This window comes from Acyrthosiphon pisum, chromosome A1, assembly GCF_005508785.2.
Source record: "Acyrthosiphon pisum isolate AL4f chromosome A1, pea_aphid_22Mar2018_4r6ur, whole genome shotgun sequence".
Lineage (NCBI taxonomy): Eukaryota > Metazoa > Arthropoda > Insecta > Hemiptera > Aphididae > Acyrthosiphon > Acyrthosiphon pisum.
This window is the reverse complement of record NC_042494.1, coordinates 4,134,809-4,151,569: the sequence shown is the minus strand read 5'-3', so window position 1 is coordinate 4,151,569 and position 16,761 is coordinate 4,134,809. Positions and strand designations below refer to the sequence as shown.

Below are 16,761 nucleotides of genomic sequence, written 5' to 3'. Positions count from 1 at the left end.
CAAGGCTCCTGATACATTGTTACTATAGCAGTTGAAAAATATTAAAAATACATAGGCACAGTTATTTTTATAAGCATTTGAAGTTGAAATTTTGACAATATTTATCAAATTTAAAATTGAATAATTATTTTGTAGTTAAAAATTTATAAAATGTTCAACTTTTAACTCTAAGTATTGAAAATTTAAAACAAGATTCCACGTAAATATTTAATTCTGTTACCAAAAATTCTAAGATATATACATGAGCACAGTTTATTTTTATAGTCATTTTAAGTTCAAATTTGGACGAAATTACATATTAAAAAACCTGGAATAACTATTTTAGTTATTTTGTTGTGATTGTATAATATTATTTGTGGGTACTTGAAACATCTAAGGTATACTATTATATATCTATGATAGTACCACGGTTTGTTGTTGATGTATAACGCGTTACCTAATAGATATTATGATATGATTAATTTGAAAATTATTAATTAATACTATAGATAAGTATACTTAAATATGTATGTCTAATATCTAGATTCTAGAATGACATACCGTCTCCGCTCAGAATCGTTTTTCTCATACAGTGACCCACTTGTAACCTACTGTACAGCAGAGCGACATCCACTTACCCACCTTTTTTAACATGTATACAATAGTTTTGATTATTATTGAAATTAAAATTGGAAACACATCTTGAAAAACTTCATATATTACTTAAATTGTTCGTAATTATTTGAATTAATTATAAAATAAATTTACTCCTATTATTTATTTTGTTAATCTAGTTCTATAGACTATAGGTTTATAAAAAATATATATACATACAAGTAAGAAGGGTTTGCTTAACAGCTAAGCACGGAGAGGTAACATTTAAGTGTTAGGATTTTTAATTTGAAATGAAAATAGCCTTTGATTAAAGTTATAATGTTGACTAGTTGTATAAAGTAATACATAAGTACCTACTCATACAAGTATAGTAAACAAAATAGGTAATATAGTAACATAGCCTGTTAATTAAATCATTCGAAGATTTAAATTTGTGTGATAAGTTAAGACAAGTTGGTATAAGTTATTATTTAATATTATATTAAACTAAGAAATTAATGATACACATTTTACAAAATCAGTATTGTGTAAACGTGGACAATCAAAATATAAGAGGTGACACAATTAATGATGTCATCAGAAAATGCTTTAACAATTTATGTATGCAATTTTGAAATGGAAACCAACAACCAAGTACTTAATAATAAGTCAAAATTTTGATCATAAGATTAATAACCAATTGACTGGTATTGGCATTTATAAATATTTATTATTTTTGTTACTACGAAATGCTAAAATATATTTTAAATATAAATAGGTAGATATACAATGTTTTTCAGTAGGGGAAATTTATGTCAGGAATTAAAAATATAAGGTAGGATCTGATACATATTAATTGTTGTGTACTAAAGCTGAAATTGATGATATTTTAAGTGAAGTTTTTAAAATTAGAATATAAATATAAATTATGCACATAAGTACTGATTTTAGTCTATTATGTAATAGGTACCTAACTATACAGGTAATATTAATAATTCTGATTGACTATTTGGTAAATTAACTTGTAAGTGGGGTTCACATTACACAATGTAGTGAAAAGTTGAATATAATATTCAACTTGTAGGTAATGTGGTGCCAATATTTTGTTACGTATGTATTAAATAATATATTAGTTTTACGTGTAACCAACAAGAGATGTGTACATTTATTAGGTAGTACAGTTGACGAAATATTATTTAATATGGACGACTACCTAGTAACCAACACGGCTTGAGTAGTAAGCTAGTAAACATAACAGGTATTGATTTGTTTTCATGTGTTCTATTTGTTACAGCAAAATAGTAATTACTTGAGCATGTAAGTAATGTTAAAGACTAAATCAATTCACGCAAAACCTCTAAGTAATAAACTACCGGCGTCAACGCCTAAAACCAAACGATCAACTTACTTGACTAATTTCATGATTAGGTATTTATATTTAACGTAAAAACTATAAAAGCTTAAGGCTCACTGCTCACAAGTCACAACAACAAAATCGGTGTTTAAAATTTTAGAATCAAAACATTTGTCTTTTTGGAAAAAGACGGGAAATTGCACGTGATAACTGATGTTGTCAACGAAAGATGCCGCAAACCAGGGCTACCACCATCACTGATTGCGAATACTGAGGGTCAGTACTACCATCTCCGGTTAAAATTAACGGACACCTAACCCATAATAAAGTAATATAGATAATAATAATAATATTAAGAATAAGAAAAAATTAAGAATATTAATTGAATAAAAAATATAAAAATTAATTTCTAAAGAAAATTGTTATTACCCTATATACCCATATTAATTCACTTTCGGCAAAATTTTTTGCGCTATTAAAGGATAATATTAAATTTTTCAACCGCTTCAGATTTGAAAGGCCATTATTATTTAGAATTGTGTTTATTTTTTTATAATGCACTGGCATAAGTCATAAGCATTTTATCATATTTTTGGCTGATATGAACGATTGTCGATTCTTATTCTTGTCGATTTCTATTTTCTATTGATCACTACATGAAAATAATTTAAAATTTAATTAAGTAAGATAATAAAATACGCACATAATAAAATGGCTAAATATATAGTGCCATATAAACATTTAGCCATGGCTATTGCCCAATGACACAAATCTACACTGAAACTGCTGTAAGACTTGACACTTGTACACCATAATATTCTTCAATATTTAAATTTAACATCCATAGTAGCATCTACACAGATGAATATGTACCTAGTCCTTCATAAACTTAATTAAATAGTACATTTTCTTTTATTATAATACTGTTTTTATTATTAACTATTTTCATTTATACTTGTTGTTTTAATATAAGCATGTGTAAATTAAAATATAATCATAACACCTTATACAACAAAAATAAAATTTGTTAATCATGTTGATGAATGAGTTGCTTTTAATAAGCTGTTTAAATTGGTTATTATTATTATTTAAATAACAATAATAATACATATTAATAATTACACATTGGAGTACAATACACGTTTTATTAATCAAGGTAAAATTAAAATGGAAAAAAGTACAACTTATGTACAGTTACCAAGTGCTTCTAATGTTACCTATCTCTATTCAGAATAAGAAAGGTACCAAGTGACCAACTTGTGTGCATAGGTGTGGCTCATTTCAAATGCCAAACCAGGCGGTTGACTTGGTGGGAGAAGAATTTGACTGCCGCCAGACGAAAACCGATCACCGCCCGGTACACTTCTTATTCTGAATAGAGTAGTCAATTTTTGCCCATATAGGAATTTGAACTTTTATAAACAAGGCTAAGAAAAAAAATAAAAGTTATTGAATATAATAATAATAATACATAAAATCACAGTTCGAACAACATCCAGTTTGAAAAACTCGAATTGTTAGGTGTATTTACTATTTAAAATAAAATTTTGACAAAAACTATAAAAATGAAGACACTACGCCTTCTATTTAAGAGGTTCACACAGACAATTTCGAGTTGTTTATCTTGAGCATATATTCTAATTTAAGTATTTTAAAAGTGGTCCCATGTCAGTACCAACAATGGTTGTTGTCTAATGAGTAATGAGTATTATAAATAAAAACCGTTATGAACAGGACAAACTTATAAGCATATTATTTAGCCTCGTGACTACAGTAGATATACCAATTAATCACATTATAAGAAGAAAACTTTATCTGTGTCCGTTTTTATTTTTTCTTAAATAAACACCTAATCATTTTTAACAAACAAATTAAAAACAAAAAAAAAAAAATAATGTTTTGACACAATACATGTCTTCTACTTTATGGCAAAAATTGGTAAGGCTGGTATGAATACTGTCTCTGTAGGGTTGTGTAGCACAAAACCATTTTCACAGATAAATTATGGGTGGTATGGTCCTCTTACCACTTTTGACATGAGATAACGATATCCATTGTATACATGTTTTCAATAACCATTCAAATTGGTGGAATTATTTTTTAAAAATATTTTTATTGTAAAATACAAGTCAAATAAAATACTTTTTTGAAAAAACTAAAAAAAACATGCATTTAAGGGTTAATGTACTAGTTTAAAAGTCACAATTCAGTATTGAGGGGGTTCTGTGACTTAAAATAAGTTATAAAAATTTAAATTTATTGTAGGTAATTAAAATTCTCGTCTGTGATATTTATCTGGTTCCATGAAAGAAGTAACCACAACTCTGTTGTTGAACTTTCGGCCTGCCAAAGCTTGTTGTGCTTTTTGACAGTCAACAATAGCATTGAACTCTATAAACACCTGTAAAATACATTTTTCAATGCTCTATTTTATTAGAAAATAATAAAAATTAAAAATAATACTTTTCCGCAACCAGGCACATCAATTCCTTCAATAGGTCGTGGAATTTCTAGTGACCGAACAACGCCATATTTATTACACTCTTCACGGATATCTTCCAGAATATCTTCATATTCTTCTTCATCTTTTAGTTCATCAGGAGTTACCATATTCAGTAAACATAAAACCTGCAAATTATTATGATTTTAAAATGTTTACTTTGTATGTTATTAAAAAAAACATTTACCTCAGTTGGTGGTCCTGCAGTTCCAACAACTGTAAGTCCAGGGACTTGAATCGTGACAGGTACTTGACCAAGCCCAGGATTCTTGGCCCCAATACTGGCCCTCTGTACAATTAATTTCTTTTCTCCTAATTGCATACCATTCAAACCAGCAATGGCCTATATTTACAAAAGTTAAATAATTAATTTTTGTGGAAAACAATCACTAACAATGTAGTATTTGATTATTATTAAATTATTTTACCTGATCAGTCATCACTACATCAGCATACTCGCAGAACGCATATCCTTTACTTAAACCAGTGGCAGCGTCCTTGACCAAATTGAATGCTTTTAACTGACCAAATGATGTAAGTAGTTCTTTCACCTATCATCACGCAAATAAATAATTTAAAACCTATTATATCCTGTTGGATACTAATTAACCTTCAGTAATATTTGTTTAGGACTCCCATAGTGTTATTCACTTAATAATAAGCGGTATGCAATTTAAAAATAAAAAAGATAGAGAAAGAATTAATTTATTCAAATCTTAAGTGTTCTTTAAGAAAATTTGTAATTGTTTTAACACTTTTATATTCCAAATATCTAAGTACAATATTTGTTGTAAACCTGCTTAACACTGAACTTACAGGTTATATTATAGCTTTAAACATTTGTTTACTTTAATTATTAACCTGTTTTACAATAACTGTTCTTAATACTTTATCATAAAATTACATAAAACATTAATATATGAATTGAGCAGACCTAATGCTAAATATTCTTTAAAGTACACCACTTTATAAAATGTTAACTAATTTAGTTTATATTAATATTTAGTTGTGACCATTTGCACAAAGTAAAAATGTACTGCAGTCAAATTTAGTCTAACCTTAACATGCACTTTAAATTCAGTCAGTCCTAGTGTGTGGGTTACTGTCCGCAGCAAAATTTCTGAAGACAGGCAGGCATAATATATTATATATAATAACCTAATTAGGTTAGGTTTCTAATGTGTTAATACCATTCAGTATTTACCGAACTGACTATAAAAAAATATATACAATTTACATATTATAGACGTTTCTGTCATTACTTTGTTATATTATTGTGTTTTTGTAGTACCTTTAATTTTTACACGAGTGTTGTTAGCTATAGCTGTTTATGTCTGTTATTATATTTTTTAAGTTTTATGATGATGACCAATTAGAGAGATTGTAACCGGTATTGAACATTGTAAAAAGTTTTGAAATATGTAAAGGATCACAATATCTATTTTATTTGTACTGTATACTGTCTAATAATAAGTTGTTATTAGCATTAATGATAAATAAAACAATCTATATTAGAACAATTATATGTTGTTCAAGCGCTGCTAAAAATATTTATTTTAGCAAGTTATTATACTAAGTTTAGGTTGACCCTACCCAAATAAAGCGGTATTGGAAACTGCAAGAGTTTATTTAATAAATAATAAATAGTTAATTCAATCTGTTTAAATTTTGATGACGTTACTTTTTTCTTAAGTAGAATACCAAAATACATTGTATTATTACCAAAAATCCTCCAATTTCAGACTTAATTTTGAAATCAAATTTTATTTTATTCACTTTTAAATTAGTACCACACAATTTGTTTAAGAAAAATAGTTATTTATTAGAAGTTATTAACTCATTAATTAGAGTTTACATTTATAGTATATTTTTTATTTAATATAGTACATAAAGACAGATATTTTATTTAATCTTGTTAGTTGTATTTATATTATTCAAGAAAGCATAAGAACAGTTTATTCCCTATGACACATAAATACATAACCAATGTAATATTCCGAAACACCACTTGCCTGTATGTCGATTTGGACAGACGAAACAGTTGTATCAGAGTTTCATTTTCAACCAAGTACTCTAGCTAAGGGCAAGGGGTATAGCAGAGGAACAATTATTAGCTTTTTACTGTTTCATTAAAATGTCTCAAATTTTTTTCTTTTTTTTTTTTACTTACATTTGTTTTCAGACAGAAAGAAAAGTAAATGTATCACAAGCATAATGAAAGGTCAATAAAAGACTGGCAAGGAGAATCCATGTTCTTACGGCGACCCTAAATAAAAACCCCAGGTCCCTGCAAATCTAAACTGTTATATTTTAATACACAAAACAAGAACATATTTTCTGAAAAAAACAAAAAATAAAACCTGAAATGTATGTGCTAAAAATTAAAAAAAATTAGTACTATTTTTGCTTCTTCTCAAACCATGTTTTTTGTATTGACCTAAATGTACCTCTGCTAATGATGGACCACTAAGCTAAAAATAAAGGGCTGTACATTACTACTAAAACGACTTACCTGCTCATCATTAAGGTATGCTGGTAATCCTCCGATAAATATTTTGTGAGGTGAATCTAAAAAACACAACAATGGTGACAATTATTAATAACAAAAAATATTAAATTATTACAGGTATTTAAAGTATAAAACAAACCTGGAACCGTTCCAAGACCAAATGAACTGGAATCATATTTCACTATAAAAAAAATTCAAAGAAAAATTATATTTTGATCCCAGAGAAAATAAATATTCCCATACTCATGTCTAATGTCATTCCAGAATTATAGTTTGTCACTGGATTACTCTCGGTCATTCCAGGTGTTGGCTGATAATCATGTGGTCGTCTTATTTTTAAGCTCTGGCCTTTGAAATTAATACCATCAAAAGCCATTGCTTGAGTAGTTTCATCAATAGACCTAAACTATAGTTGAATAATTGAATGAAAATTAGATTTCTATTTTATAATATCAATTTTAGGATCAATTTTATAATAGCATTAAATGCAACATAAAACCTAAACATACCTCCAAAAATGCAAAATTTTTATCTAAATTAATTTGACATGCAAGCACCGGATTGCCAGCGGCTTGAGCTAATCCAGACAAATGCATTTGCTGATTAAAGAACTCCATCATTTCATCCTAAAAATGTATTAAAAATATGAGAATTTGTAGAAATTAATAATAATTACTAATTAGTAATGATAGCAATACCTCAGTTACACCAAATGGTATGTTTCCAACATACAATCTTCTTGCTTGGCGTGTAATTGTAGATCCAACGACAGGGACAGCTGTTTGAGGAGTATCTGGCATTGTATTCGCAGGAATTTGTCCAGCAGCTAAACCAAAAATAGCTCAAATAATTTAAATTCAAAAATTTTACTTAGCATTCAGAAACTAATAAAATCTGTTTAAGTATTCAACATACAAAACTGTTCTGAATAAATATGTGTAGGATCAGTGGCGTAGCCAGGGGGGGGTTTTAGGGGTTCAAACCCCCCCCTTGGCCTAAAAAAAAAAAGGTTATCATAGAATTTGTTATTATAATTTATATATATTTATAGTTTTTTTATGTATAAAATATGACATAACTATTTTAAGGCAGCTTTAAAACGTTTAAAGTTTTAATACCACAAAATAGATTAAATTAATACTAAGAATTATTATCATATAAATTATTAAGAGGACACTATACCCGCATGCATTATCCCCGTCTTACAAATGTACAACATACCAAAAAGCTTTTTTACCAAAAAACCATTTCCTCGGTATTTATAGTAGAATTACCAAAAGTCCATAACGCACAGGGAACAACTTTGTCAACAATCTGCGTCGTAGCGTTTTTATTATTTGGATAGCATTTACCAATAATTTTTAATAATTAAATGAAAAAAACAAAAATAATCCTAATGTTTTCAAACTGATAACTTTAATTTTATTTATGTTATCCAAATAATAAAAATGCTACGACGCACATAAAGTTGTTCCCTGTGCGTCGTAGAATTTTGATAACTCTACTATAAATACCGAGGGAGTGGTTCTATTCCGCACAAAACAGTTTTTTGTTATGTTGTACATTTGTAAGGCAGAGACAATGCATGCGGATATAGCGTCCTCTTAATAATGTTTGTTTGGTGAGCAAGTGGCACCTCATACTGTTTAAATTTAGCAATATCTGACACATGATGTAACATTCAATCTATACTGTAGTGGCACCATACAAAAAGTATGCGTGATTTTTAAATACCCTAAACGACAATACATAAATAAATTCAATAAAACGTGTTTGTCTTGGATTACAGAATGCTAAATTAAAATTACTTTGTTGTAAAATGATGTACATAACATTATATTAAACTTCTTTAATTTTAAGTATATTTCTTATCATAGTTATAAAAATTAGGATTTTTAAATTTGATTCTATTGAAAAATGTAAACAACTTAATTTATTTAATATTTAGGATGGTATATTATTAATTTACTATTCATATAAATTTAATTTATTAATCCCAATAATATGACTATCCTGCATATAGTTTCACCAATAACAGGATAAAATGTTTTGAATCAGTACTGTGGTTGTAGGCTTTTATCACTTCAGTCCGTTAACTTATATACAACAAATTAAATATACAATTTAGGGCCATTCTTACAATGTCCGGTAAAGTGTCGGTTAACGCTAACCGGATGATAACAGATTTTATTACCGGCAGAATTCTGCCAGTTAAGTGTCAGTTAACTTTAACCGGAGGTCGTAATACAGTTAACATGTAAAGATAGACACTGTTAAGTTAGAAAAATCTCTAACAACAAATTAATATTTTTGTCCCAGTAAATGGTATGTTGATATTTATTATTTATACAACCATTATAAATAACAAAACCTGCTTAACATAGAAACAGATAATGGTTCATGTTATTTGGGGTGGGAATGGTTCTAGGTGTTCTCCTCTTTCGGAAATGTTAATCAGCTGAGATTTTGAAAACATTTTTTTGTATTGTAAGTGATATATTAAATTGTTAAAACCTAAATATTAAAATTAATCTAAAAAATGAAAACCTGTCAAAATTGAACATTTATATTGTTTTTAAATTTGAATAGATTCCATAGTAAATAGTTTCATTGTACTAGTAAATTTACATATACTGAAAATACAAAAAACGGCAGATTGCAAAAATTGAATATGATAATTAAATAAATAATTTGATTGATTAATTAAATTACAATTTGAAATTAAGTTACACTGTTTATAATATGTAACAACACAGTGTAGGTATAAAAAATAGTCAATTAATTGGATATATTAGGCCAGTAGATAAGTAGCCTGTTACAAAGTTTGATTTGAACTTGAAATATTTTAAATTTCATTTTTTCTTAACTACAATTATTTTAATATAAGACATGAAGATTATGTTGGTACCTATTTGGAATTTTTAATAACACTCAACACTTTGAATTAAAATTTAGAATATTTTTCTATAAACAATAGGTAGTTTGATAAACAATTTAAGCTTTAAGAACTTAAATAAAAAAATATTTGAATAGGAGGTAGGTATATCCATGGTTTAAGGAATAAGAAGTATGCTCGATGATAAGATATATATAATTTATACATGCAACCAACAATGAACTCAAGCGCTCAAGTCATATGTATATATTTAATTTTATGTAATGCAGTATGCATAAAAACTCAAGATGATGCACATGCGCAAACTAGGATAGAAACATGAATCGTGTTGAGTATAATTTTTATTTCTTATACTATAGCTATGGGTATATCTATTACAAAAATATTATATATTTTGAATTTAAGTGGTGAGTGGTAACACCACCAATAATCAATAACTACCTATTGAAACTCTTTTTTTCAACTAGGTAGGTATACGAGTATTAAAAAATAAAATCTACATAGGTATTTGATTAAATATTATATCTTACCTTGCATGGCTTTATATTGAAGAGGTGCAATATGTTCAAAACCTGGTGGTGGAACATCCCAATAGAGTGATGGCTTTCTACGTCTAGACTTATTTTTAGGCGACTTAGATCTACTACGTTTACGTCCTTCGCGACTCCTTGATCGATGTCTGCGATGTCGTTCACGGTCTCTAGATCTTGAACGCCGCCGTCTTTCACCGCGTTCTTTATCACGTTCTTTATCACGTTCTCCTCTTTCTCCCCTGTCTCGTTCTCTTTCTAAGTTACATAAACATAATGTAAGTTTATTAGAACAACAATTATATACTACATAATATCAAGTATTAAGCATAACTCAAACACTACTTGCCTTTGTCTTCGCCCATTACACTATGTTTGTAGTTATATTAAACACGGCGACTAATTTGAATTATCACGTCCTACGTTAAAAATTAAATGAACAATTGTAAATAATTTATAAGTGGTAAGTACTAAATGCTGAAGTATTTAATAGAGAAAAAGCAAACCGATTTTGTTAATAATATTGTTTACACTTTACATGCACTCGTGAGTCGCAAGTCCTGTTTTCCTGTACAGCCGCTGAAGTGCTGAACCAGAATATTATATCCAGTGCGTTTACAGTGTAAACTTAACAGTGTTCACAATTCACAACAACACGGACTTAAAGAGATTAGAATTTAGGGGAAGATCAAAAAACTCAAGTGCACCAACATCGAAATGTAAAAAATCCCATTATTACACCTAAATTTATATTTTACATTCAAATTCAAATGGGTATTGTTGTAAAAGTGTTAAGTGGCTACAAAAAATAGGGTTAGGTAGGTTACAATAGGTAGTTATTATCATCTTAGTTCTTACTCTATGTACTAGAGACTACTCCTGGACAAGGGAATGCTAGATCAAAGGTTCTGAATAGGCGCGCACCCAGAACTTTTGTTTGGGGGGGGGGGGGGGGGTGCTTAAAAATGTTCTTACTTTCATTACACACAAGTAAACAATTTTTACACATACGTATACGTATGTATAATTGCGTACATAAAATTACGTTATATTTAATATATTTGACAAAAAAACAGTTATATATAACAGTCAACCTAGAATAAACAGATGCGGGTTTTTTTTTTTAAATAATTTTTTTCTTGAAATTATTTAATTTCCTTACAAAATTAGAAAATCTAGGACTTTAACCTCTAAAACAACCTCAACCTTTAGGCCCCGGTACATTGTATCCCGCCTGTACCCCACGCTAAATCCGACACTGCAACTAAACACTACATAACCCACCTACCGGTTTTATTCATATTTAAAGCTTTACGTTTTATATTTTAGACAATAATATAATATGGGTAAGGTACATTTAAAAAAAAAAAGTAAATGTTGCTCTGCTGTACAGTAAGTTACAAGTGGGCCACTGTAATGGATGCTGTTAAATTTGAATTCAATGGTAAAATAGCATTGTATAAGAACAACGATTCTGAGCGAAAACGGTCAGTCAGCCTATGATATTACTAAGTATATTTGATGATATAATTATTGTGAATAAAATAATTTATATATTTACATATTTACATAGAATCTTGTTTTAAATTTTCAATCCTTAGCTATAAAAGTTGAACATTTTATACATTTTATCTCTAACTCATTTAAATGGGTTTCAACACATATCGTATCAATTCGAGATTATATTATTTATCCACAGATGAGTATAATATTATGTTTTATAAGTGTATAATATAGATATTGTGTGCGACAAACCATAAAACATGCCGCATGCAAATAACACATATACAAATTGATTTTAAATCGACGTTTAATTGTATCATTATACAAAGTCTCTCCCACGATTTTTATTCATATTCATTAAAATATTTTATGATTCCATATCGAAATCTATAATATAATATTAAATTCACATAATATATGTAACCATGGTGTATTGAGTATTCGACGTTATACTTATGTTATTATAACATTGGATACCGACATTCAAATAAACGCATAACCGAACCTATTTGTATGCACCTAGTTGTCCAAGGTGTTTCGCTGTGAAAATAATGTCTCATCTGGTATTGAGTATTAGGTTTTTGGAGTACGAAAGAATGTGGGTTCAACAACAGCGGATTGTTGAAGAGAAATCCTCCGACGATGGTGGCTCGGTACGTATTGTTCATGATATATAATATATACCTAAACGTGTAAAATATTATTGTTATTATTATTAACTACATACAAATGAATTACACTTATCTATATCAGCTATACTTATTATATGAAGAGGAAAGGTTGGTTTTTTTGTAAGGAATTAACTCAAAAAGTACTTGACCGATTTCAAAAATTCTTTCACCAATAGAAAGCTACATTCATGGGGAGTGTTATGGGCATAAATTTAAATCATAAAGTCCAACCCAAGGAGTTGCTTAAACAGGAATATTGAGATTTACATTGTACATTTTTGTTCATAAATGGTTTTATTGGTATAGCCTATAGGAGACATAATTAGAAGAAATTAGTATTTATTATTTTATTGATTGGCATTGGTTATCGAGCAGATCAGCTACAAGAATGCATCAAATCGAATTTTCAAACGTTGCTTACAAAGGTAGTTCAGTTGTACTTATAGTCGCTGACTGGCGTGTGTGCAATCCACCCAGTGGCGAGGCGAACTATTTTCAAACGAGGAGCAAAGATTTTATTCTATAACCACCCACTCAATATTTTATGAAAAAAATTGCGTTAAATTAAATTATATTTATTATTTATTTAACATTTATATACAGGTACAATGACAGTTCATTCTTAAAACGTTTGAAGTTAATAAGATACATAGCTTCTAGTTTATTATTTTCATTTTTAAGTTATTTTTTAAGATTTTGATCGGAGCAAAACAATATTGGTGTCTGATTTTTTACTTCAGCATCTTTTTGCTGATAAGAAAATTAATCTATATTTTTTTTTTTTGTGAGGGGAATGGTAGAAATAAAAAAATTGAGTTATTTTCAAAAACGTGGTAAAAACTAAAAAAAATTAGGAAAAAAGATGGGTAAGTGGATATCGCTCTGCCGTACAGTTTTAACTACAAAATTATTTTTAAATATTAAAATTGATAAATATTATCAAAAATTGAACTTTAATTTAAATACATACAAAAAAAAATTATTCTTTTGTAATTTTACACTGCTGTTTAAGCAATATATCAGGAGCTTTGTAATTAAATTTGATGCTTTTTGGCCTAACAAATAAAATTTTGCTGAAATGTTTAGAAAACAATTTTTAAATTGCCCGTAAACAGCTTACAAAACACGTTAAAATATTTTGAAAATTTTATCAAGTATAGGAATTGATAAAATAAGCATATGATATACATTTCAAGAATCTATGGTTATTCATTTTTGAATTACAACAAAATAAGAAAATCGCTACATGAGAAGTCGAGTGAATATCCAAATGTTGTAAAAATTTGAACTTCAAACGCTCATAAAAATTAAATTTGACTTTCTTATAGACATTTTTTTATTGATAAAGGTAGATACCCTTATAAGGAATTTTGAATTGCATTTGAAAATCTTAGACTTAAAAAGAAAAATTTTTAGGAATTTTTATCTCAAACTGAAAAAAATTGGAAACTGAAAATGTCCACAAACAGTTAAAAACAAATTGATATTTTTTGAAAATTTTATTGTGTATATAAAATGCTAATATAAACAACCATTGAAAATTGCATGTATCTACGGTCATTTGTTGTAGAGTTATACCAAAAACTAAAAATCGATTTTGTCGAAAACCATCTTTGCGTAAAAATTCCCGTTTTTTTAAATTTTTCTTTTTTTTTTCAGTGCTTTCAAATACTTTTAGGATTTTTTAGAATTTAGACCCTCCAAAGTATTCAGTTTCCTATCAGAAAAGATACTGTTGAAGAAAATCTAAGTATTTTTACTGTCCTAAAAGGTGATGACAGTTTTAAAATTAAAAAAAAACACATCATTGTAAAGTCAATATACTTATTCATTGCTCCACTCAGAATCTAAAGTGAGAATTTTTACACAAAGCCAATTTTCATCAAAATCGATTTATAATGAAATAATAACCGTATACATAGGTACATGAAATGGTCTTACCGAATATTGGCAAAATATTTTGATTCTTTTTGAACTATTGATAACTGTATACCTAAGTAATTGTTTTTTAATTGCTGTCAGTAAAAAATTTTTGGTAGGGCAATAAACTTGAAAATGTAATAGGGACAGTTTAAAAAGTTGTTAGTAGTGAAATAAAAAAAAGTTGAGCGTAAGTCCTTAATAATTTTTTACGACTGTCTGAAGTTAGAATTTTGACGAAATTCATCAGTCTCGAAAATTTGCAATATACTTTTCAGTTAGAAATTAATAAAAATTTTAAATATAAGCGATGAAAAGAAAATGACGAAAAATTGCAAATTATATTGTAGTTAAAAAATAAAAATGTATAAAATGATAAATGACGGCAGACCGTCTTCGTTCAGTTTTGGTTTTGGTGTACAGTGATTTTATATCATTGAATTAACATTTAACACAACCATTACAGTGACCCATTTGATATCTAATGAACAGCAGAGCGGTACCCATTTGCCACTCTTTTTTACATTAGTACTTCATTAATTCTATAGCATATTGTGTACAGTATATGTATGCTAAAAATTAATACCCATTACCCAATACCCACCCACCCACCCACCCACCCACCCAAATTTTGGAGGAGAGGCCGCACCTCTAGACCTCCTTTGCCACGCCACTGAATCCACCGCAGATGAATTGCCTACTTGATATGTTGTCGCCTTACCAGGATGTCTGAGTTGCACTTACTGAAATGAGTTACACGCCAAAAAGAGTTGAACAATCACAATTTTAGTATTTATAATCGATATTTGTAATTTTATTTACAACGAATACGAATTTTTTACGATTAAATTAATGAATTATAAGCTTTAAATTTATAAAGTGTCCACTCAAACATTAATTTTGTATTCGTATCTTATGGCGGATTATTGTTGCATTAAATTATTATTATATCATATTAGTGTATACTTTGCTTGAACGAATTATCGAAACGGATGTAAATAATATCTTATTTGAACCGTTAAAGTAAAGTAGGTAATTATTTCTTTAACATAACTATTTTTTGTAAACGGTTATTCATCATTGGAAATTGTTAATCCCATTTTAGGCTTCATCTATAATATAATAAGTAATAACATCAAATAGCATTTAGCAATGATAATGTAGGTACTTATACCACCTATATTATAGGTGGTACTATAGTATATTATTCTACAATGTTGTTAAAAATACTTTTCAAAAGTATTTCAAACAGGTATTAAAATATTTATTTAAATACCTTTGCTAATAAGTATTTAAATAAAAATACAAATATACAAAAAGTATATTCAAAAAGTATTTCAAATACTTCTAAATACAATTTTTAGCCTTGTTGTTTTCATGCTCTTAATCCTTAAAACTAATTATTTGTTTAATGTAATAATGTGTATTGAATATGGTCAGGACCCACGACAAGATTAGTCTAGTGAGTAGTGACTAATGACTATAGTAACTATAACGTATAAAGGCGCTTTTGCTGCGCGGCGAATACGCGTCCACACGGTGCGGCATTTATTTCCCGATTATCTTCCAGTAGACAATACTGATGATGCCTCGCGGCTTTACCGAAAATACGTGCACACACACGCGGCATAGGCGAGCGGCACAAGCCGCGCGGCTTTCCTTTGATGTAGACCGCCTACTAGGCCGATCGGAAATTATGCCGCGCGGCATTAAAAAAAGCCGCAGAAAATGTATTTATGTATTCACACTCATGCCGCGCGGCAAAAGCTGCTCCGTCTGGACGCGCCTTTACGATTAACGAATAACGTGTGTGGGATACTGTGATGCGGGGTGTCGTCGTGCTACGGTACTATATAAAACATAAATAGTCAAATATACGGTATACCGTATTGGCGATTGAAATTGATAAGATTTAACGGGGACGCTGTGTATCATTTATATGTTATTTTATATGTTCCCCGTTACAGATCCACCCCCCGCTGGCCTAATAATTGGCTATTTATAATTAAATATTTATAATCATCACATCGTCTTGTCGACGATAAGCAATTTCTTCATAATCGAAAAACCAAACTAAAAATCTTGTTCGAAAGGATTTTGTATTTAATATTTTTAAATACAAAATATAATAATAAGTATTTGAAATATATTTGAAATACTTCTGTTCAAAAGTAAATAAAAAAAAAGGTGGGTAAGTGGATGTCGCTCTGCTGTACAGTAGGTTAGAAGTGGGTCACTGTATAATGGACAATATTAAATTTGAATTCAATGATATAATATCACTGTATAAGAAAAACGATTCTGA

At 28.7% G+C, this 16,761-nt stretch overlaps 2 protein-coding genes across 6 annotated transcripts in view; both read right to left on the bottom strand.

Moving 5' to 3' along the window:
* Snrpd1 (small nuclear ribonucleoprotein D1 polypeptide 16kDa) overlaps positions 1-2,140 on the bottom strand; it is a 6,740-nt gene extending 4,600 nt beyond the window's left edge. Inside the window, exon 1 of one of the 2 annotated variants that reach the window (XM_008189011.3) lies at positions 1,982-2,140. In XM_008189011.3, the coding sequence (XP_008187233.1) occupies positions 1,982-1,995 (14 nt within the window). In that variant the 5' untranslated portion in view covers positions 1,996-2,140. 2 annotated transcript variants of the gene reach the window in all.
* Positions 2,141-3,404: 1,264 nt separating this feature from the next.
* On the bottom strand, positions 3,405-11,031 carry LOC100169418 (splicing factor U2AF 50 kDa subunit). 4 transcript variants are annotated; one of them, XM_008189013.3, is made up of 12 exons: positions 10,901-11,031; positions 10,712-10,781; positions 10,363-10,620; positions 7,635-7,762; positions 7,446-7,562; positions 7,180-7,342; positions 7,076-7,117; positions 6,940-6,995; positions 4,856-4,978; positions 4,615-4,770; positions 4,391-4,555; positions 3,405-4,328 (listed from the first exon to the last, which is right to left on the bottom strand). In XM_008189013.3, the coding sequence occupies exons 2-12, from the start codon at positions 10,725-10,727 to the stop codon at positions 4,197-4,199; spliced, it is 1,356 nt and encodes a 451-aa protein (XP_008187235.1). In that variant the 5' UTR covers positions 10,728-10,781; positions 10,901-11,031; the 3' UTR covers positions 3,405-4,196. The 4 variants fall into 4 exon arrangements, with proteins under 4 accessions (XP_008187235.1, XP_008187237.1, XP_008187234.1 ...); XM_008189015.3 differs by having other exon boundaries at positions 10,907-11,024; XM_008189012.3 differs by having other exon boundaries at positions 10,869-11,017.
* Positions 11,032-16,761: the final 5,730 nt, after the last annotated feature.

Bases quoted from the DNA above. Each gene is read 5' to 3' on its own strand.
- LOC100169418 (XM_008189013.3), bottom strand. The intron at 4,771-4,855 runs GTAAAATAATTT...TTGTAAATATAG, and splicing joins ATGTAGTGATGACTGATCAG to GCCATTGCTGGTTTGAATGG. The intron at 4,556-4,614 runs GTAAATGTTTTT...AATAATTTGCAG, and splicing joins CTGCAGGACCACCAACTGAG to GTTTTATGTTTACTGAATAT.